Source organism: Ammospiza nelsoni, chromosome 20 (genome assembly GCF_027579445.1).
Source record: "Ammospiza nelsoni isolate bAmmNel1 chromosome 20, bAmmNel1.pri, whole genome shotgun sequence".
Classification (NCBI taxonomy): Eukaryota; Metazoa; Chordata; class Aves; order Passeriformes; family Passerellidae; genus Ammospiza; species Ammospiza nelsoni.
The window spans coordinates 879605-902601 of record NC_080652.1 but is presented as its reverse complement, the minus strand read 5'-3'; the positions used below and the strand labels follow the sequence as shown (position 1 = coordinate 902601).

General features: G+C 52.7%; 1 protein-coding gene across 3 annotated transcripts; it reads left to right on the top strand.

The window, feature by feature from the left end:
* Positions 1 to 562: 562 nt before the first annotated feature.
* Positions 563 to 21947, top strand: TRAF2 (TNF receptor associated factor 2). 3 transcript variants are annotated; one of them, XM_059486608.1, is made up of 10 exons: positions 563 to 1782; positions 3834 to 4054; positions 4636 to 4714; positions 5063 to 5161; positions 14625 to 14696; positions 16247 to 16321; positions 17903 to 18262; positions 19200 to 19377; positions 20873 to 21021; positions 21695 to 21947. In XM_059486608.1, exons 1-10 carry the CDS (start codon positions 1765 to 1767, stop codon positions 21911 to 21913), a joined length of 1470 nt encoding a protein of 489 aa, XP_059342591.1. In that variant the 5' UTR covers positions 563 to 1764; the 3' UTR covers positions 21914 to 21947. The 3 variants fall into 3 exon arrangements, with proteins under 3 accessions (XP_059342591.1, XP_059342592.1, XP_059342589.1); XM_059486609.1 differs by lacking the exon at positions 563 to 1782 and adding an exon at positions 2626 to 2658; XM_059486606.1 differs by lacking the exon at positions 563 to 1782 and having other exon boundaries at positions 3032 to 4054.
* The last annotated feature ends 1050 nt before the right edge of the window (positions 21948 to 22997 follow it).

Here is a 22997-nt window from a genome sequence, read left to right as displayed (position 1 = left end):
GCCGAGCATGCGCAGTGCGGCGGTTCGGGTGCCGTGTCGGTTTGCCCCGGCCCGTTGGCCCCGGGCGCGCCTGCGGGCACCGGCGGGGCTGGGCCGGGCTGTGCCGTGGGGGCTTCGTGCTGCGGGGAGCCCGGCAGAGCGTCCACAGGACGGACACGGGCATGGGGACGGTCCGGAGGGGCCAAGGGAGGAGTGGCTGAGGGCACTGGGTTGGTTCAGCCCAGAGAAGGCGATACTGAGATCAAACCTCGCTGGGGCTGCAGCTCCTCCCGCGGGGCAGCTCCCATCTCTGCTCTGGGACAGGGACAGGAGCCAGGGCACGGCTGGGGCTCGGCCAGGGCAGCTCAGGCTGAGCTCAGGGCAAGGTTCTGCCCCCAGAGGGTGCTGGCACTGCCCAGGCTGCCCAGGGAATGGGCACGGCCCCGAGGCTGCCAGAGCTCCAGGAGCCTTTGGGCAGCGCTGCCAGGGGTGCCCAGGGTGGAGCTGCTGGGGGGGCTGGGCAGGGACACGGGCTGGGCTGGGGGATCCTGGTGGGTCCCTCCAGATCAGGGGATATTCTGTGATTCGATGAAAATCCCTAAACTGCATCAGAATCACCCAGAAATTTACGCAGTCGCAGTAAAGGCATGAAAAGCTGCTCCTGCTCTCGTCATTTCTGAAGCGAGAGGGCACAAAGTTAACGCTCCCTAGGTGGATTTTTGTGGGGTCTTTCCATGACAAAGCGCAGGATGAGTGGACAGAGCCCGGTCACGGTGATGATCCAGGCATTGCTCGGAAATCAGGTGCTTGGACGGCCCGGGGGTTTGCATTTGTCATCTGTCACCGCAGCGCGCCTGGCCCCGGCTCCCAGGGAACAGGAGACAGCAGCTCCGGAGTGGGACATTGGCGGGGTGCAAGGCTTTCTCCTCGGGCCGTGTGCTGGAGCCGGGCTGTCGCAACAGCAGGACTGGGAGCAGCCCCATGGTCCCGTGCCGCGGCGGGCGTTCCGAGCAAGCCTTTGGTGCGGGTTTCCTGTCCCTTTGGGAACAGCACGTCCTGCTGCCAGGTCACGGTCATTTCAGGAAATGCAGACAGGATTTTTCTTCGATAGATGACATCACCAAGTTTTCCATGCCGGTGTTCGCAGACCGGCTGTGCTGGGCAAAGGGCTGTTGCAGTGCAATGGGTGAAGCGGGAGCTGTGCCCGTGCCGTTCCCGGTGCCGACACACGCAGGGATGCACCGTCCCCGGCTCCCTGACAGGGAGCATCCCGCCCTGATGGTGCCTGAGCAGCACCTGGCCTCTCGCCAAGGGCTCGGTGTCCCGGAGCCCCCCGTGGCCCTGCCGAGCCCTTCACTTCGACCCGCTCCTCTCCGGCCCCGTCTTCGCAGCCAGGCTCCCGGGAGAGTCGCCGTGGCCGCTGTGTCACTGCTCTGACGGCGAGGATTTCCCCGGCCCCGGGTGAATTCCCCGCAGTGAGAACCCGCCCATCGGCGGCGCAGCGGGCGGTAAAACCCCGGAGCCCCCGCGCTGGAGCCAGGCTAGGGGGGCAGGCAGGCTGGGGATCCCGGGTGACAAATCTCGCTGCTGTGACCTTTTGCCGAACAAGTTCCTCTGCGAAAAGCACCTCGCCGTGACCTAAGTGCGGACTGCGCCGCGCGTTTCCCCCTCACGGCATTTTTCCTGCCATCGCCGTCCGGCCGTCTCCGTCCTGCCGCCGCCCATCCTTCCCGACCGCTGACCTCCACCTGTCCCCCGAGCCGCGCCACGGGACGCGAGGTGGCCATGACACTCTGTGCGCAGGTAGGCGAGGGCCCACTGGTACCCAAAATGGCCAAAAGTGACTTTAAAACAATTCTGCCAGGTGCACGCTCCGGGCCATTTCCAAGGGACCAGGGGCTGCTCACCTGTGGAGTGCAGCGGGAGATGGCTGTCTCCGATGGGACCGTGGGTGGGTCAGGTTGAGCACCACTGTCCGTCTTTTTCCCTCTCCAGCAAATGCAATGAATGCGTGAGGGGGGGTCCCAGGGGATGGATGGGAAGCCCCTGGGATGGACGAGGGCACCCAGGAGGTCCTAGGAGGCGGATGAGGTGGGCTCAGGGGAGGGATGAGGGAACCCAGCGGGTAGATGAGTAGTCCTGGGGGAGTGTGAGGGTGTCCCGGGATCTGGGCTCTTTCCCAGCAGGGTCGCCTGAAGCAGGGATATGGCAGGGGACAGTGGAAAGTCAGCGAGGAGTGGTGCTGGGGAAGTGACAGAGGACGGGGTAAGGGAGTGACTGAGGAGCTGAGGGGAGGTGACTGAGGGGGTGACAGTGACAGTGGCAGGGGGCATAACTGGGTGTGACAGTGGGGTGGTGACAGAGATTGATGTGCGGGTATTGGGGGGGCAGACGTGGGTGGCGGTGGGGTTGTCGGAGTCGGGGCGTCGGGGATGCAGGGATGGGTGATGGTGTGTTGGGGGCATTGGGGGCGCAGAGGTGGGTGTTGTTGGGTGGTCGAGGGTGTCGGTGTGGAGGTGTTGGGAGTGCAAGGCTGGGTGGTGGTGTCGGGGGTGTCAGGGGCCGGCCCGCTCCCGTGGGCGGGGCCGCTCCCGTGGCAGTGGGTGGGGCCCGGGCTCGCCACACGTGTCCGGGGGCGGGGCCTGATGGGGCTTCCGGTGGGGCGCGCAGCGAGGGCCGGTGAGTGCGGGGCCCTCAGGGAGCGGCGGGCTCGGGCCTCGCTCCGCTTGGAGCCCGGCCCGGCACAGCTCTCTTGGCCGCGGGGAGTCCGGGCCACACGGGGGCAGCCCTGGGCTCTTCTCCGCTTCGCGGTGTCTCTGCTCGAGGGGGCTCCTCCCGGAGACGGGCTCGGGGCGTTCAGCCTGGAGAAGAGAAGGCTTCGGGGCGACCTCAGTTCAGAGCCCTTTCCAGTGCCTGAAGGGGCTCCAGGAGAGCTGGAGAGGACTGGGGACAAGGACATGAAATGACAGGACAAGGGGGAGCAGCTTCCCACTGCCAGAGGGCAGGGCTCGATGAGATATTGGGAATTGGGAGTCGTTCCCTGGCAGGGTGGGCAGGCCCTGGCACAGGGTGCCCAGAGCAGCTGTGGCTGCCCCTGGATCCCTGGCAGTGCCCAAGGCCAGGCTGGGCAGGGCTGGGAGCAGCCTGGGACAGTGGAAGGTGAGCTTTAAACTCCCTTCCCGTCCAAACCAGGGGACTCCACGGGTGTGCTCCTTAGGTGTTTTAGGTGCCTGTAGCATGTAGTCACAGGGAATGAAGGTATGAGATGCATAAGCAGCTAAAACAAAAGCATTTTATTCTTTGCCTTTTTTTCCAGTTTGCTCGTGCCTCTTGTGTCCTCATTTTCCATCCCTCTGGGGAACCCTTTGTGCCTGATTGGGTGCCACCACTAAACCTGGGCTCCACTGTGTACCCAGCTTCCTCCCAGGAACATGCTGGCCTAGCTGCCTCTGGGCAGAGTTTTGGTCCCTCCTGACAGCTGACAAGCTGTAGCTGTGCTGGCCAACAGGGTTTTGGTGAACTGAGTTTATTCTATTTATTTCTTACCACCTTTAAGACAGTTTTTTACCTTATTTAAAGCAAAAAGTCTTGATATCTCTAAACAGGCTGCATTTCAGTCAGCTCAGACAGGGAGATTTGTTAGGTCTTTCCTTCATGTCTCTGTGTTCTGGATTTAGTTCTTAAATTCAAGTTTCCTCCCATATTTTGGTGGTGAAGGCAGGGGTTTAGGGTGGTTTACATCCATATGTTTACTTGTGTTGGAGGACAGTCTCATAATCTGTGATAACACAGTTTATATGACAAATCACCCCCCTGCAATTATAATCAGTTGGAGAAAATGCTTTTATTTTCAGTCTCTGGAGATACAGCCAGAACTTTTCGTTCACATGGCAGCAGCAAACTCTTCTCCACCTGGTTCTCTGGATCTAAACCAGCCTGGGTTTGCAAAGGAGATCCTGGGAACTAAACTGGAGGTCAAATACCTGTGCTCCGATTGCAAGAACATCCTGAGGCGGCCGTTCCAGGCGCAGTGCGGCCATCGCTACTGCTCCTACTGCCTGAAGAGAATCATCAGGTAACTGCTGGGCCTCCAGTGCGAAGGCACAATATTTGAAAAGGTGTTTTCAAGAACAAAAGCAGAGAGAAGGGTTGTTTTCACAGCCTTCTCACCAAGGGAGCTGTGTTCAGTCATTGAGATTCAGCATAGTCTCTTCTCTAAGGGAATGTGTAATCTCTGACTTGCCTTTGTTGATGCTTCAAAGTTCTCTTTTCCAGAATCCCCTGCACTGTTTTTGCCATTGAGGAGGCAGTCCAGGTCTATCACCTCTTTCCTTCATCACAGTCATAAAGTCATCATTTCACTGTTGAGTAAAAATGGGAGAGGTTTAAGCACAAACTGGCTTCCAGAGAAGTCTCTTTGTGTTCTATCTTACTCCTACCTTTGTCTGAAGAAAGCCTAATAGAATGTTTAATTGGCTGAAGAAAGAAATTAGAAAGAGGCATCAACAATACACACAAGCAAAGACTCCATGTGTTGCTTTAAATATAAGAAAACACTGTCCTTTCATAAAGTTACCAGAAGTCAATTTATTGTTAAATCTTTTTTACAATTTTTTTTTTGTCGTTGTGTTTGATTATTATTTTTCTGTCTGATAGTGCTGGACCTCAGAAGTGTGCCAGCTGTATCCAGGAAGGAATATATGAGGAAGGAATTTCTATTTTGGAAACAAGCTCGGTAAGGAAATGTACATTGAAGAAAACCTAACAGAACACTGGTGTCAGTAATACCAGTTACAGTTTTTGCTTAAAACATGAGCTCTGAGAACTCCTTATTCGTAGGAACCCTTTTCTTCACCTGTGAGAAGGTGATTACTGTGTTGGACTCCTCGGTGCTGAAATCCAGGTCACATGTGTGTAGTGGTGCCCTACTTAAAGCTGTCACAGAGATTTGGTTGCTGTTAACACACCTCCAAGGGTTGATGGGGCAACTGGTCTGGGAGGAGTTTTCAGAAAGAATTCAAAGTCCTGATCCAAACTGCAGTGCCTCAGTGATGTTTGTGGTCTGCTTGTTTTGCCATTTCAGGCTTTCCCAGACAATGCAGCACGGCGGGAGGTGGAGAGTCTGCCTGCTGTCTGCATCAACAGCGGCTGCACCTGGAAGGGAACCATCAAAGAGTACGAGGTACCGGCCAAAGCAAGGCTTGGCACATCTGCATCCTTCTTCCCTCTGTTCTTGGGGAAGGCTCAGGGTGTTGTCTGTGCTCGCTGACAGTGGGGGAAAGTTGTCAAATCCCTGGACTTTACTGTCAGCTGGAGAGGTTCCCTGAATGAGGATTTGTGTGCCCTGCTGAGGGCACAGGCTGGACTGAGATCAGTTCAGATTTGCTTGTGATCACAGGGATTTGCTTGTGAGCGTGTTACTTCCATGATGGGAACCACCTGCTCTCCTTGCAGCTCTTTTCTGCCATACAAGACTGTCAAGAAATTGCTGTGCCGTTAAATGGTTGTGAATTTCTCTGCATTATGTGAACCTAAAACTCTTCAGACTCCATCAACTCACAGCAAATGACCTGATCCCATTTCAACTGTCTCCAAAGCTACCAGGACAGTGGGACTGGATGTTGGGTACTGTCACCCATCACCCCAAACTGTTCTGGGACACAAGGCTGCTGGACAGGATGGTTTTTTCATCTCATTTCTCCTCGAGGAGCCCACTAGCTTTTTAATCCAGATTTTAGTTGTGGCTGGGGGTGCTTGGTCTGTAGTGTGTGACTGTATGTGAAGCTTTTGGCTCCTGAAGGACAATTTTGTCATCCCTCTTGGAATGGCAGAACTGCCACGCTGGAGGCCTGAGATAAGAGGAGTTCATTTTATTTCTCTCTAACACTCACTTCAGATTGATATCATAGCCTGGTGTTTCACACTTACTCCAGATTAAGATCATAGCCTGGTGGTTCACACTCACTCCTTATTAAGATCATAGCCTGGTGGTTTACAGAGCTTTGACAGTGACTGAGATGTGTTTCAGAAGCAGGTTTAACCTTGGTCTGTCCAGGCTAACATTGGGATTCTCCTGACATTGCAAAGTGGAAGGAAGAAGCAACAGCTGTGCATCAGGCCTGAGCATTCTGCCCAGACTGTGCCTCTGCCTGTTGGCAGAGGGATGCTTCTGCAGCTCTGCTTCCTTGTCCTGCTGTCTGAGCCTTCTGCTGTGTGCTCAAAGTTTAGTCCAAGAGATGAGGATGTCGGTGCTAAATGGTTCTGCTGCTGTGAACCCCCATTTGTACATCTGTGAGAGGCTCATGGTGTGGATGTGGGACTGAAGAAGTGTCAGATGAAAAGCTTAACACTACCACAGCACAGAGTTTGGGGATTGCCTGTCCAGGAACAGGGTACCCTGGTACTGAGGTTTCAGGTTCAGGCTGTGCTGGTGGTGTCTGCAGATTGTTTGCTCCATGCTTTAATTTCTGCTGGTGCCCAGAGGTCCGATATCTTCTGCAATGATTATAGTGAGCTCATCTTCATTAGACTAAACCATATTATCTGTCAGCAACTTCCAGTGTTGATTGTGCTGTGGCTGATGAGCTGTGCTGAACTTTTTCTTCTGGTTTTAAGAAAAGTCTTAACGTGTTCTTGCAGAGCTCAGCAAAAATCTTCTGCTGCCTAAAGTTCTGCCTATGTATTCTGACAAGTGTTAGAGTGCTTGAGTCTGGCCAGAGCTCCCTCTGGGAGTTCAGAGGGGCAGCGAGCTGTCCTGGGATCAGGGCTGCAGAAGCATGTGATGCCTCAGAACCTTGCACACTGCTGATGAAAAGCTCCCATATGGATGAGCCTGTGCTTTGTTTTCACTCTCCACTTGATCTTCCCAAACCCCAGTTAGGCGTTTGCTGGGACAAAGGATGATTGATGGATGTGTGGCCCTGGCGTGCGTGGGCTGTGGGGCTGGGGCATCTGTGATATCTTCCCTGCCAGGGGTTTTATGAGTCTGGGGGAGTCCTGTGTGGTAGAAAGGGTGTGAGGGTTTGGAGCAGTGCTGGCTGTTTCCTCTCAGGGGCTGACTCACCTCTCCTGCCTGCCCTGGTGGCATTCAGCCTAAGGAAGGAGGTTATTTTGTGCCCTCTCAGGAAAAGTTAGCTCTTTCCTAGGAACTGGTGGGAGGAGGCAAGGTCTGGCTTGTGTTATCTTCTCTCACATGCCTGCCAAAGAGCTGTGGCATTTAATCAGGTCTGGCTGTCCCCATGCTGCCAAAGCCATGTGTGTCGCTGAAGAGGGCTGGGAAAGGAGGCGTTGAGTGGCTGTGTTAGCCCAGAGCCTTGTGATACCTTGGGCTAAGGTTAAACCCAGGCTGCAGGGCCACAGTGCAGAGCTGCCTGCTGCAGAGGAGCTGCATCCGTAGCTGTGCTGTGGGTAGCATCCTGCAGCAGTTCAGCACTCCCACTCTGGAAAGTACCTCAGAGCTATTTCTGACCGGACATGGAAAGTCCCTCAGAGTGAATTCACTGTTTGCTAATTTTAAAATCGTGTGTTGTGCTGAGAGAGGCTGCTCTCCCCTTGCAAACTTCTGATTTGCTAATCTTATCAGGGCACACACAGGGGAAACATGTTCTGCAGCTGGAAAGCTTAAACCTCAAGAAAAGGAGTAAAATGGATTTCAGTTTTGCTTTCTGTTCAGACTAAAGTTTGGCTCTCAAAGGAAAACGCAAAATTGAATGAGTGCTGTTTGCTTGGACATGACTTGCACTCTGCTTCAAGCTGTGTGGAGCATATGAAATATTTAAGTCTGGATTTATGGCTGCATTTTTCAGAGTCTGTAAATATTTTGTGGCATTTGGATAAAGTAGTTTGGGGCAGGGGGCTGAAGGGTTTTTCCTTTTATTAGTGACCTTTTTTACTGATGAGTCTGTCTGCATGTACATTTTGAAAATCAGGCTGTGGGCATGAGCCTTTAGATTCAAGAGCAAAGTCTGAGAAGGGCTGCAGAAACTAAATTCAGCCCATTAAAGCAAAAAGAAAAAATCTCAAAAACAGTCCCAGTGATATCCAGGAGAGGGAGTTTGTAGTTCCTCAGCTCTGGTGTGTTCCTCCCACCCTACAGTACCTCTGGCTGTCCATGTCCCTCTCCTGTTTTTCAGCATCAGTTTTCATACACCTTTTATGATTGCCTTTCATCCCACCAGTTCCCTTCCTGTGTCCTCCCCCCAGGACTGGGATGGGAGGAGGGGGCTGAGGAGGGGGGCACACGGGGTCAGCTTTGGCATTCCCCTTGGTTACCCCAGACAGGGAATTTAATGCAGCCCTCTTCTGCTGGAAGCAGAATTAACTGACACATAAGGAAATTGTCCAAGTTTAGGAAGTTTTTAAGTTTTAAGCTTAAACATGATGTTGGTGTTTAAACTAAGTTTTGTGGGGCTCAGATCAGCTCAGCTCCTGAGGCCAGGCAACAGTCAGGTGTGGGAACAAGCTGGAAACAATGTGCTTTCCTCGAGTTTGTTGCTGTCATTTTGATTTTAGAAAGTTCTTTGTAAGTGGAACCTGGAAGGCTGCAGAAGGTGCAAAACTCCGATCCCAGGTGATGTTACTCAAAAGCCTGTGGTGTCAGAAAGGATGTCTGCAGCCCCTTCTGGGCTATGGGGCTTCCTGGCTCCAGAAGAACAGGATAACCAGGCATTCCTTTCTGCCCCCTGTTCATACTCAGGAGATGCTGTGGAGCCCCTGCCATGCCTTACCCAGGGAAAGCTCTCTCTTCAGAAGGGCTCCTGGGGCCCTGAGCGTGTCGTGCCCCTCCTTCCCAGCTGTAACCCGGCAGTGCCCCAACGGGTTTTGGTGGTGATTTTCAGCTGAGGCTGAAACTTCATCTTCAGGGTTTTGCACATTGCTTAGAGGAGAGCTGTTGGTCTTTGAAGCTCGTTCACCTGTCTCCTGCTCCACAAAGTTGTTCCTCTGGGTGTTGTATCATTGTTGCCTGTGTGGGGTACAACACTTGAGGTGCTGTGGCAGGAGCACTTGGTGCTCTGTAGCAGGGTGACCAGCCTTCTCTTTAAAACCCAGTGCAGCATTTATTGGCTTCTTCTGAAGGTTTTGGCTCCAAATTCTGGGCTGATGGTGAAGTGCAGTTTGCAGCTAGCTCCAGCAGGACCAGACAATTTTCTGGTGAGAGAATCCCTGACTTGCACATGGATGTGACCAAAAGGACCTTCTGCTTTTGGAAAAGGGATCAGACACACCTATAGTTTCCAGAGCCAGAGCTGAGGCCCACAAGCACACCCCAGCCACAGTCCCCACAGTAGCTGGTGTAGCTGGCTGCCCAGTCACCAGCGATTTCCTGTCCAAACCATGGTGGGAGGCAGAGCCATGGCGAGTGCCAGAGAGCAGGCGTGGGAGGGAATTGGAAAGCCCCAGCTGCAGAGGGTCTGCTCTTCACTTCTGAAACCAGCTCAGCCTTCTTCTTGTGACCCAAAACTTAATGGTTTTGACATCTGCTCCTTGGAGAATGAAAAGCTGTAAGTCACGAGGTTTGAAGTGGAGGGGAGTGCTAAGTGTGGTTCATATGGCTCTATGCTGTGAGGAAACCCCTCACCATGAATGCAGGTGGGGGAATTGTGGAGGCGTTTGGAAAAAGCATCCTGGAGTGTACCACCACTTCATGCTTGTTCATAGTTGAAAGCAACCAGGAGTGGCAGAACCTTTTTTTAAAAATTACAGAAAACCTGCTACTGCTTCAAATGCATTTTGTACTTTCCTCTGCGCCAAGAAATCACTCTTGCCTTCACACTTGTCTTCAGTACCTGAAACACTGCCTTCGTGTCCCTCTGCCAGCAATCCCCAAATCAAACCTCTGTCTGATGAGCCCTAACAGTTGATGAACAAAACTTCAACACTGAAAACAAGAGTTCCTGCCCTGGGTCTGAACAGAGGCTTGAGCCAGGCCCACAGGAAACCCCACAAGGCTTCTTCTGCCTTTTGTCCTCACTCAGGTGGGCACCAGGGCACTGAGAGCAGTGAGGGTGTGCTGGGTTCCCAAGCCCTCACTGCCTGCCCAGCTGGAGCCAACAGTACCTAGTGATGCAAACTTCATCTTTGGTTTTGACAGTTTCTTTGAAATGATGCCAAGTGAACTTGCTTGGATCTGTCAACAACATGTCCCAGTAAGGGAGGAGTTTGTGTCTGGCACCAGCCTGTGTGATGGTCTCAGAAAGCTCCCATTCCCATTTGGCACTGGGAATTATAGACTGGGTTCCTGCTTTCCAGCCTTGTGTTGCTGGGCTCCGTGCAGAGGCACAAGGCCTGGGTGTGTGGTCACCCTGTGCCTGGTAGCCTGGCTCACCTGTATGGGGAAAGGTTCAAGCAATCCTGGCATAGAACCAGCTTAGGACTTCTCTGGCAGGAGGAGCTGCAGCACAGAAGGGCATGGGGACTTCAGAGGAGCAGGGCATCCCAAAGCACCTGCCCTGTGTGGCACATTTCCATCTTGCAGGCTCTGGAGCCCCTGGGAAACTGACAGAGGCGCACGAAGCAACCGATGCTTCTTAGCACAAAGGATTCGGCTTCCCTCCAAACTCTGTTTTATACTGGAGACTCATTTTCAATGTTTTCTGTACAATTTCATGGGCCCACCCTTTTCCTTGTTACTGTGTCCAAGAAGCCAAGTGCTGCACATGGCAGTGCTGGGGCTGGAGACCACCCAAGCCCTCGTAGCCCCGTGTCATGGCAGCTGGCTTTCCTCTGCCATCCTGGTAGTTTTGTTTCCTTCTTGTTGCTCCCTTCCAGCTAACCTTGCAGTAACCTGCTTGTGGTTACTGTTGCTGTGCTCAGAGGAGACTGATGGAGTGACTTTCCAAGACCTGGGGATTTTGCCGGGGAGCTGCAGCGTGCAGATCACTCTGAGCCTGTCCTGCTGTCCCTTGTCCCTCTGCCAGTCCTGCCCTTTGCTGTGGCCTTTCCATGGGCTCTGGCAGAGGTATCTCACAGGAGCTGCTTCAGCAGTGGCATTTCCCAGCTGCCTGCCGTGTCCCTTGGCTGGAGGGGGAGCCCAGTGTCATGCTGATGAATTCCTAGCATGGTTACAAGACCTCAAATAAAAAACTGGACCTGTATGGATGTGGCAGGTTATGAGCAGAGCAGCCTGGCAGCAGGGGCATGTCCTGTCCACCAGAGTATGGAGATAATGATTTCCAGCAGAAGCCTCTTCCAGAGTTGAAATTGAATTTAGGGATGCCCTGAGATGAAATGGTGATCAGATTAAAGTGCAGTTTTCCCTTTTGGCTGAGGGAGAAGTAGGGGAGCAACTCACCCTGGCATTGTATAGAACCAGAGAATTTCCCAAGCTGGAAGTGATGGACAAGGATCATGCAGTCCATTTCCTGGCCCTGCACAAGACACCAGCAGACACCCCAACAACCCCACCCTGGGCATCTCTGGCAGTGCTGTCCAAACATTCCTGGAGCTCTGGCAGCCTCGGGACCGTGCCCATTCCCTGGGGAGCCTGGGCAGTGCCAGCACCCTCTGGGGGAAGAACCTTTTCCTAATATCCATTCTAACCTCATCCTGACACAACTCCAGCCATTCCCTTGAGTCCTGTCACTGGCACACAGAGCAGAGGTCAGAGCTGCCCCTCATGAGGAAGCTTCAGAGCACAGTGAGATCTGCTCTCAGCGTCCTTAGGAATGATCACTGTGTGCTCCAGGGATCAGCTGCCCTTACCAAAACCCACTTTTCACTTTTCCCTCTGTATGCCTTCACTCCCCTGCACAGCTGCAATGCAAGAGTGCTGCCCTTGCTGGCCGGGATGAAACGGCCTCATCCTGCTGCCGGAGTGTCCAGAGAGAAACTTTGTCTGCAAATACTGCAAATTTAAATCATATACAGCTTTTCTGCTTTCCTGATATTGAGGTGGGAGATTCCCAGTACCCACGGGCAGCTCCATTTGCTAGTAGGCCTGCAGGCAGAGAGGAGAGCTCAGCACCTTTGAGCAGCCTGGAGAAGAGAAGGCTCTGGGGAAACCTCCCTGCAGCCTGTAAGTGCTTAAAGGGGGCTTGAAAAAGATGTAGAGAGACTTTTTACATGGACAGATAGTGACAGGAAAAGGGGGAGCAGTTTTAAGCTAAAAGAGGAGAGATTTAGATTAGATGTTAACAGGAAATTCTTCCCTGTGAGGGTGGTGAGGCCCACGCACAGGTTGCCCGGAGCAGCTGTGGCTGCCCCATCCCTTGGAAGTGTCCAAGGCCAGGTTGGATGGGACTTGGAATGACCTGGGATAGTGGAAGGTGTCCCTGCCCACAGTAGTGGGGTGGAATGAAATGAGTTTTAAGGTCCCTTCCAACCCAAACCATTCAATTATTCTGTGATTCTGATTTGCCTCACACACAGTCCCTGACTGTGATCCTCTCCATTGCCCTGGTCCTCCCACGGGCAGCGGTCTCTGATTTTCTAACCTTTCTGGTGAGCTGCCAGAGAATGACATGTCTGATGGTGGTGGGTGATGGGCAGGCTGCTGTGGGGTTGTGTCACTGTTTATTATTAGGGAAGGAAATTGATCAATCAGCGGCTTTGGTTGTAATTCAGTGGGAAGAACCGGGTGTTGCTGAAGGCTGTTAACTCTGCCCCATTTGATTTTCCTACTCCTGCTGTTGGATGCTGCAGGCTGGTGTGTGCCTTGCTGGGTGAGCCATTGTCTTCCAGCTCCACTTGAATTCTTCCATGGCTGTCCCCTCTCTCTGATCCCTGTCCAGCTTGATTTCCATTCTGGTTTCCCTCTGGGAGAGTGCCTGCTCTTGCCTAGTCCCATGCACAGCTCCAAGCTCCACTTGGAGCTTTCTAAAAACTTTCCAAGCAAGTGCCTGGATGTGAGTGTGAGTGGTGCTTATCCCTGTAGCAGAAGCTACAGCTATGGGTTTGGGAAAGATATAAACAGGAGGATTGCCCCATTGCAGGGGGAGTGGAGTGTGGCAGATCAGGCTCAAGTGCCAGCCCCTGCTCTTGGCTCCAGGGTCGGTTGGATTTCTTCCAGGAGTGATACCATCTATCTCTGTTCTGACACCCACGTGGGACAGGAGGAACAGGGGTTTCCAGAAGAACCTGAAACTGTTTATACAGAAATGTTTGGATCTGCGCTGGCTGAAGCCTCTGGTGTCTTTAACTATTTACATACACAGCAGTTGCTCTTTGAGCTCCTTCCCATGCTGCAGGCAGGGCTGCCCATTCTTGGCTGTTACATCATGGTGCAGAGGGGAATCGGGATGGAGGATAAATGCTGGGAGGTGGGGAGTGTGGTAGTTTCACACCCACATGTTGGCATGGGAGACCGTAAGTTTAAAATATTCCCTTTTAAAATAGTTGCCTCTGCAGTGAAATTTCCTTCTTTCAGCCAGACCATCTGTTCTGCCAGTGCTTTGTGGTTCATGGGGTAGATGTTACTGGGTGTTTCTAGAACATGAGAGCAGTAGGTGGGTAGGAAAAAGGGCTCACTCCCTCTGAGTGAGTGGGATAAAGGCAGACACTTGGCCTCCTCCTCCTCTGCAGGCAGCAGTGCCCTCCAGACCCCGCTGGCTGGCCAGTCATCTCTCCAGGGACACACAGTGAAACTCTCAGCTTAAGTTACTCACTTAAAGCATAAAAAGGAGAGAGTGACCAAGAAGCCGGGGTGGAGTTACTGCTGGTTTCACTTTTCACTTCCTGGTGTGTGACACGGTGAGGTTTGTGTGTGTTCCCCTAGAAGGTAACAGAGATTCATTGTGACCAAGTTTTCCAACACCTCGGTTCAGACAGCTGCATTAGAAATGCTCCTGGTTGGATTTTTTTTCTGTCCCTACCGTGGCAGGAGACTTCAGTGCTCTTATTTTTTAATTTGAGTTTTGATCTGCATATTCATGGTGTTTCCAGTGCCTTGTTTCAACTGGTGGATGTAGAACAAGAAGGTTTAAGCAGCGTGGAAATGGTACAGAAGCAGTGGCATGTTCCAGCATTCCATTTAGCCAGCACTGTTGCCAAAGACTCTACTGAGGACAGAGGATCACGTTGCCCTGATCGTTTGTTCAACCTCTCTGGCCATCATCCAACCCTGAGTCTGGCTGCAGAGGCAATTGCTTGTGTGCAGGGACTGGTAAATGAAACAGTTTAAAAACAGTGTGCAGCTGTTTTCTTTCTGCTTGAAAAATGGTATTCTAGTTCAAATGTGAAGATACAATCAGACAGCTCAGCCCGGCATGTGATGAGCTGTCACGGGGCCTATGCCTCAGCTGACTGATAACCATTACAGTGGAAAAACGACCCAAATTATCCTGCTGAGGCAGTGGCTCACTCCACTCAACCTGCATCAACGTGTCTTCTCCTGGCAGAGCCATTAATGGAGTTTCCCGTTGATTATCTTGGCCATCAAAGCAATAATTTGAATTTTTTAAAAATCATTGTAGCATCTTTTAAATAGAGGTTGGGTGCTACATAGGCACCCAAAATTGGGGGAGCCTGGAGGTCACACAATGAGTCAGCAGCTCAGAGGGATCAGCGTGACTAAGGTCTGAGTGTAGGTTGGTAAATCCAGTGTTCATCTCTAATAAGGCATAAATCCAGCCCCTTGGGATTGTGCCTATCACAGAACCTCCATGAACCTTTTATCTGAGGACAAATATCTCCTGTATGTTCCTTCACAGGCTCATGATGAAGTCTGCCCTGAATTCCCACTGACTTGTGAAGGCTGTGGGAAGAAGATTCCCAGGGAGAAGGTATCCATCCATCTGACTCTGTGCCGTGGGGGTATTTGGTGTCCTGATGGGCTGAGTTTGGCATTCTGGCAGCAGGGAGGAACAGAGTCCATTAGGAAATGAAGTGGGGAAAACAACTGAGTGGCAGCTGTTAATGTGGATGTGAGTTTTCCATAGGATAGGTGTGAGGTAATGTGGCTCAGGGGCGCTCACAGGTCAGTGTTGGTGCTGCCACTGCCACCTCCCTTGGGACCATGTATGGGGACAGAGCCCCTGTGGGAAAATTCACTTATGGGTTTATCTTCTGTGTAGAGCTCTGCATCAACTGCATCAACTACTGCTGCAATTTTGGAAACAGAGCCCATGTCCAGCTATATTAATTGATATCTAAGTAATAATTTAATGGAATCCATGTCTATAGAATTTCCAGGCTGCTGGCTCCTGGAACAAGGCTCAAGAGTCTGAAAAATTCAAGTTTTGGGGAACATTTTCAAAAAGCACATTCATCTGAAACCATCTTGCCTTCTACAGTCAAATATTTTTAGTAGCAGTGTTGGAAAAAGCCCTTTAGCAGGGCAGGGGAACAGAGGCAGCAAAAAGAGGAGCAAAAGAGTTCTTCCAAACGGGCAGCATAAGGAGGGGCTAGAGGTGGGGGTACAGTCCACCTTGTCTGCAGGCTGGGGTTTGGGGTACAGCCCAGCTTCTCTGCAGGTGGGAGATGAAGCCCTGCAGGAAGCCACCTCATGGAGTCCCCATGGGTGATCTACTCTGTGTTTAAATATTAACTCCTGTGTTTATTTCTCCAAAATCTTGTTGATTATTTGCTGCCATGTTAACTCCGAGTAATCTGACTCATTACACAAGCCACATGGATCTAGAAGTCTCTAAAAAAGTGGTTTAAAATCAGTTTTAATTGACATCTGTTGTAGCAGATGTAGGAGTTAAGTGGGGAGGGAATATGGTGGTGTTCAGAACAGAGCTCTGGTATCTGATGGTGAGAGGTGCATTAAACCCAAGCTGAAGCTGTGACAGTGCTCATTGGATTAATCATGTGCTGTGTGGGAACCTGAACGAGTCATCTCAGTGCTGAGGGGTTAGTGGCACCTCTCAGCAGAAATGTAATGCTGGGATGGAGGTAAAAATACCAACCTGTAGCACGTCCTTACCAGAGTTGTGTGAAGTGCCCAAAATGAATGTGCCCTTGTTTCATGGGCTTATTGCCTGTGCCTCCCATTCTTCAGCCCTCAGGGAAGCTCATTATTCTGCATCCACAGCTTGATCCTGTACCCATTGCTTTTTCACTCTTGCATGTGCAGGTGAGCAGTGAGACCTCCCAGCCATCAAGAGAAGGAGAAATTGGGCTTCCTTCAGGTGTCAGGGCTGTATTTGTATTCCGGTGAAAGTCACACCTGATGGTGGGCAGAACCCAGGTTTAGTGGGCACTGTGACAGTGATTAGCCATAGCTTGGGCATTCTTCAGCTTGGCTGTAGTTTCCCAAATGTCTGTGGGGTGACAAGGGAGCACTAGGGACACGTGAGATCTAACACTGCTCTCCTTCCTCCCTGTCTAGTTTCGGGACCATGTGAAGACGTGTGGCAGATCCAAAGTACCGTGCCGGTTCGAGGCTGTGGGCTGTGCTGAGGTGGTAAGGGCTCCTCTCTTGGATTTCCCTGGGGCTTTTCAGTCCTAGCATTAGAGTTCCTGCAAACTGCTGTTGCCCAAACTGTCATGTGTGTTACATCTGTTTTCCTTCAGGTATTTGATTAACCCCCTTGCACAGGGAGCTTCACATCATCTGCTGTGCAGAATCTGCGCATCCCAGGGATTAAATTCCTGTGGGATGAAATCTCCTTCTACTTTAAGAGCACTCTAAGTGCTTTGGGACTGGGGTGGTTATGCTACTTTCAGGGGGAATGGCTTCACACTGCCAGAGGTCAGGTTTAGATGAGATTTTTAGAAAGAAATTGTTCCTTGTGAGGGTGGGAAGGCCCTGGCACAGGGTGCCCAGAGGAGCTGTGGCTGTCCTGGGATCCCTTGGACAGGATGAGCTTTAAGGTCTCTTCACATCCAAGCAAGTGTGTAATAACTTGTGATTACAGTGATTCTGTAAGCAAAGTACTGGGGCCAGGCCGTTTCTCTATGTCACTTAGTTTCTGCAGGTCCTACTGGTTCAAATAAATCCCTCCTCCAGGAGGTTATGTGAGGCTTTGTCCTTTGTTGCTGTTAGGTACATCTGACAGAGCTTTTCTGGGAGGGGTTGGAGGAAGGCAGAGCAGACTAGTACAGCTGGGGGAAGCGTTTAGCAACCCTCATTGTATGTGATTTGAAACATTTCTAAAACTAAACAAAAACCCAAACCACCCCCACCAAAACACATTTTTCCATTATTTCTTTGTTTTTTCCCCCCTATAAATTGTAAATTTAAAGCTGATGTTGTGACCTGTGTTGTAGTGTATTTTTATACTTTGTAATACTTTGAAGTAGCTTTGGTTTTGTATCCTCGTATTTTTCCCAAATGGTTTATCCCAAACTGTACCCCCTCCCTTTTCCTGTGTAATCCCTCTCCCTGGCTGAGATCACCCCCAAACCCCCATCCTGGCTCTCTGTCAATCACTCAGCATTCCATCCCCTCCATCTAGAAGCTTCAGCCCAGGATGTCGAGCGATCAGCCAGAGGCCAGGGGTCAGCCCCCCAAGCCTTGCCCCATACGCTGTCCTAAATGTCCATCCCCCAGTACCAATCCCTCAGGGTCACTTATTGGTCAGTAAATGTTCTCTACTTTGGGTTTCCACCTCCCTTTTAATGTAACCTTGGCACCTCTCCCGGGGCTCTCAGCAGGAGCCCCCTGAGGTGCAGGAGCTCCTTCGAGACTCCTAGAATAAAACCTTGGATTAACCCCTGCTAAGAGCCGGCCCTTTATCTCCTACCGATGTGTCTCCTGCTGCAAAGGCACCAGCCCAGGTGCCCTCAGCACCCTCAGGGCACAGACAGTGTCTCCTTCAGGGCACAGACAGTGTCTCCCCTCAGCACCCTCAGGGCACAGACAGTGTCTCCCTGCTGTCGGCCGTGCCTGGGCTGCCCCCGGTGTCTGGGACTCAGGGCTGGCCGGGGATCCTGAGAGGGTCCCAGAGGGACAGAGACAACCTGGATAGGAGGAATTTGTTCTGTGGATGGTGACAGTGTAGATTGCACATGCTGAATGGGGGATGTATTTCTCTTCATGTAGGTGGAAAATGAAAAGCTCCCAGAACACGAAAGGAAGTGTTTGGCAGAGCATCTCTACATGCTTCTGAGCTCTGTGCTCAGCCTCAAGACTGGTGCTGGGGACCTGAAGCCCCTTCCTGTCCCTTCCTCATCACAAAACAGTTCCCCACTTCTGGGAGCAAACTCACTGTGCTCGGAGTCGGAGCTCTCCCGGTCTGTAGAGCTCTTGGGAAGGTGTGAGGCCCTTGAGAGGAAAACAGCTACCTTTGAGAACATTGTCTGTGTGCTTAACCGGGAGGTGGAGAGAGTGTCCCTGACAGCTGAGGCCTACAGTCGCCAGCACCGGCTGGACCAGGAGAAAATCGAAACGCTGAGCAACAAGGTGTGTAACTGCTCACCTGGGTTCCCACACTCCCAGCAGAGGTTGTTTCCTGTTTCCTTTCTGTGTCATGAGCTAGCAAAGCTTCACCACTTGGTCCTGAAACTCCACAAATCTGAAGGCAGAAGTAAAATACCCTGTGTGCCTATGCCCAACCCTCAACAGCTCCCTGGAAAAGCTGGGAATTTAACTGACCTGTCTAAAGCATCAGACCTCTGTTAATTATCAAACTGAGTGAGATACTGAGGGGTTCTTCCTCAGCACAATTTTCTGACAAGAGCCAGAGCACCCAGAATTTCACTGCATCTCCTTGTGCTGCATCTCACTGAATCCGTGGGGCTGCTCACCTTCCAGACTTTTCCAAATGAGTGCTGCCTTTGCCAAAGGAGTGCCATCAGTTCTGCTGCCTGCAGTGACAGGCTGGAGGTGTGAAGGAGCTGCCTCCACCAGTCTGCTCCAGCACAGTCCCTTGTGGAGGGCTCCTGGTGTTCCTGGCACCTGGAGCTGTGCAGTTTGCAGCGCACCTGTGCTCTCTGGGCAGCTGATCTGCCGTGACCCTGTGTGAGCTGGCAGGGACAAACCCTCCAGAGGGTGTAGGTTCTTTTCTTTCTCAATTTGGTTTTGTCACAATGCTGAGTTATTGGGGATTTTTTCCCCATCCACACTTCTTGTACTGCTCAGCCAATGGAGCAGCTCCTTGGAAGGAGTTTTACATTGGCTACGGGAAAGTTCCCAGCTCAAGCACTAAGCTGTTTTGATGGATCTTCTCCAGAGAAGGAAGCTTCAGTGAATTGGCTTATGTTGTTCAGTTTCTCCCTCCCTGCTCCCTGTCCATTTTGGAGGTCTCTCCCTAAGGAGCTGTCCCAAGGGGCTGCTGGGGTCTCTCCCAGGCCCCAGGGCCTGCGTGTTTCTCACCTGCACCACGTGTCCCACTGAGCAGGTCCGGCAGCTGGAGAGGAGCATTGGGCTTAAAGACCTGGCCATGGCTGAGATGGAGGAGAAGATCCGCAACATGGAGGCTTCCACCTACGATGGGGTTTTCATCTGGAAGATAACGGAGTTTGCGCGGAAGCGTCAGGAGGCGATAACGGGCCGCTCGCCTGCCATCTTCTCTCCAGGTGTGCCAAGTCCCCAAAATCTCTTGCATCTCAGCTGCGTGTGGGTCTCATGGCAGGACCTTTGCTTGGGAAATGCTGCCAGGCTGAGAAAAGAAATATTCCATATGGAAGGGAGTGTTTTATCTTGGAGAGTGAAGCATGCAGAGCAGTGCTGTTCCAAGAGGGAAGAGAGGGCTGAGAGGACGGAGATGCAGGCTGTGGATGGGATGAGAAAGGGAATTGGCTGTAATTGGTTTGCATTAAATGTAAAGGCAAGGAAATACCAGCTGTTATCTGTGTTAAAGAAAAGGAAGTGGAGATACTGCTTACAGTGTTGTGAGGACAGAGTGCCACGGGGTTTGGCAAAGGGCAAAGTCTTGATCTAAAAACAGCAAGTTGTTCAAGGAAGGTTCATTCAGGGCCTGACCCAGGACAAGCCAGGGTGAAGGCTATCAGTCTTGGGGGGGAAGGGGCAGGGCCTTACTGGCTTCTTGCTCGTCTCCTCACCTGGGCCAGAGAGAGCAGGATGCCCAGCTGCATGGTCCCTCTCCCTGGCTGCTCCCACCACTCTGGAGCCATCTTTCCTTCTGTTCCTCGATGGGTTTTACATTCAAAGGGTGATGAGAGTGCTGAGAAGGCCCAGTGGGGATATTCTCCTTGGACTAACAAAGGGGTCATCTGTCCTGAGAGCTTTTGGGTAAAGCAGGTGGGGAGGAAGGAGTGGAGGAAATGAGCTGGGCATTTCCAAGAGGGATGCAGTGACAAAGATCCGATCTCTTGCTCCTCACCCTGTGGGAGAGCACAGTGTCTCTGCTATTCATAGTCTACCTGTTGAGAAAAGCACCAAGTCCTGCAGTAAAATATTGGCTGTGACCCCTGATCTCTGCCTGTGCCCACTGAGCCTCACCCAGCCAGTCCCAGATGTGCTGTATGCCACTGTGGGAGGGTGACTTGTGGCAGGTCCCCTTCCAAGCTGTGACCCCACACAGGTCTAGTGTCACAATACAGGCATTCCCAGGACTGCTGGGGAAGGAAAGTGCCTGAAATCCCATCCTGGCCATGCCCAAGCCATGCTGTAGGAATCCAAATGAGAAATATTCACTTGCTTGAGCCCCTGCCCGGATCAGAGGCATCAGCTCACAGTGGAGGTGCTGAGAGTGCTGTGCTTCCAGCCAGGTGCTTTATGGGGGGATTTGTTCCTGCTCATCAGTGTTGCTGCCATGAACCACAGCTCCTTCAGCCCTGAGGTGCAGGAGGATTGGCCCAAATCTGGGGCAGATCTCCCCTGGCAGTGAGGGAATAGCCAGGGGACTGGTGACTGCTCTGTGCACAGCATCTGCTCAGGCCAGGGGCTGCACTTCCTGGCCTTGGGCTTTCCAGACCACCTCTGGTGCAGCCCAGACCTGGCTTCTCCCAGATTCGAAACTTCAGAGCGCTCAGATTTCAGAGAGATCTGCTGTTGCTAGACTGTGCTGCATTGGACCCTCACTGTGCCTGTTCCACTCTTCTCTAACAGCTTTCTACACCAGCAAGTACGGCTACAAGATGTGTCTGCGCGTGTACCTGAATGGGGACGGCACCGGCCGTGGCACCCACCTGTCCCTGTTTTTTGTGGTGATGAAGGGACCTAACGATGCGCTGCTGCGGTGGCCCTTTAACCAGAAGGTGGGTCTGGAGCAGAGCCCACTGTGCCCGTCCATGGCCTCTCTGGTTCAGCACCCACTTGAGTTTCTCAGCACTGTCACTCCGGGCCGTTTGGCAAGGCAGTATTGACTGCCCTGGGGGTTCCCCAGGTGTGCTGAGAGCAATGGCTGTGCTGTGGGGCAAGGGGGTGACATGGGCTGTTGGGAATCGCACAGAGCCTCTGCAAGGGTTGGGGGCAAGGGAAGGTTGTGGTGGCCTCAGAGCTTGGGGACAGTGGGTGCTCATTCCCTGTCAGGAGCTCAGATCCCAGCTCTTGGGCACTGCAGGTTTGTGGAACACATGGAGGCGGAGTGAGCGGGCACAAGCAGATGCAGAGAGGACAACAGCCCTGGCTCAGGGAAGTACCTGAGTGCAGTGTCAGTTCTGAGAGGAGAGTGTAGGTTTTCAGTCAGTCTGACAGAGTTGTGCTGCCACAGGGAAGTTTCCAGCGATAGGCAGGATGTGGGGATGGGGAGGGTTTCTACAGGATGTTCCTGAGGTGATGTTCTCTGCTGGTCCCACTCAGAGGCATTTCTCTGATTTGCAGGTGCACAGGGTGGCTGTGGCTCCTGGTTACCTGCATGCAGGTCACTGGACTGGGCTTCCATGTGTCTTTTATTCAGCCACTCCTCTGTGCTTTCACCTTTCCCCACAGGTCACCCTGATGCTTCTGGACCAGAATAACCGGGAGCACATCATCGATGCCTTCCGCCCCGACGTGACGTCCTCGTCCTTCCAGCGCCCCGTCACGGAGATGAACATCGCCAGCGGCTGCCCCCTCTTCTGCCCCGTGTCCGTCATGGAAGCCAAGAACTCCTACGTGCGTGATGATGCCATCTTTATTAAAGCCATCGTTGATCTCACGGGCCTCTAACCCTGCTGACCTTGGAGCAGTGAGCATGGAGCCAGCACTGCCCAGGGCATCTCCTGCTTGTGCTGCACTTCAGGCGGGTCTGAGAGCAAGAGGGGGCACAGAGAGGGGAAAAGCCCTTCCTGAAAAGGGACCTTTGCTCTGAGTGGAAATGAGGTGTCTGATAGGAGCTCTCCTGCGGAGAGGGTTGGGTGGACACTGGCAGGCTGTGGAATATGGAAGATTCCCTGCAGGGACTTGGATGTCTGAACTGCTGCTGTCTGGACTCCAGTGGAAACCAGTGCAGCTCTTGCTCTACCAGTTTAGCCAACATCCACAGCTCTCTAGTAAAACAGCGGTTTGCCCTGCCTGAGCTCCACCTCCTGTGGATTTTGGCTCCGCTGTCTAGGATTTCCCTCTGAGATCTCCATGTTCCTGGAAGTTGTGGGGTGCCGTGGCTCTGCACTGCTGATTGCTCCACACCCTGGGAGACCAGGAGGGTGTGTGACAGCTGCAGTACCAGCTGGGCAAGAGAGACACAGACTGGTTTGATGCCGTTGGTGTGTTAGGAGGGTGCTGAGCCCAGCTGCAGGGCAGGGGAGCCCTTAGTCCAGCCCTTTCTGGGTGTGTGATGGGTGGTGTGTGCTGGAGTGTGGAATGGGGCAGGAGGTGCTGTTGCCCAGGAGGGACCATGGGGCAGCACCAGGGATGCCTGTGGTGAAGAAATTAATCTGCTGTGGAGATTTTCCCTCCTGTGCCAGGAGAGGAGGGTGGCACAGAGCTCGGTGTGCACCCTGAAAGCTCCAAGCCCTGCCCCTCTCTGCCCTGTGTGCTGAGCAGCACTGGGTGGGATGGGTGCTGTGCTGGGAGCTGTCTTTGCTCATAGGCAAAGACACAGAGAACTGGTTGCATTTCCATGGTGGGACAGCTCCACCAGCCTTCCTCGGGCTCCTGCTGCTGTTGAGCTCCACATCCATCTGCAGCTGCACTGCCGTGTCTGTCTGGGCACTGCAGCCTTGGCCATGGGATGTGTGCTGTGTGCCCATGCAGGGGGCACTGCTGGCCAGCCCCTGCACTCTCACAGCGCCTGCAGTCACCAGCAGCAGGT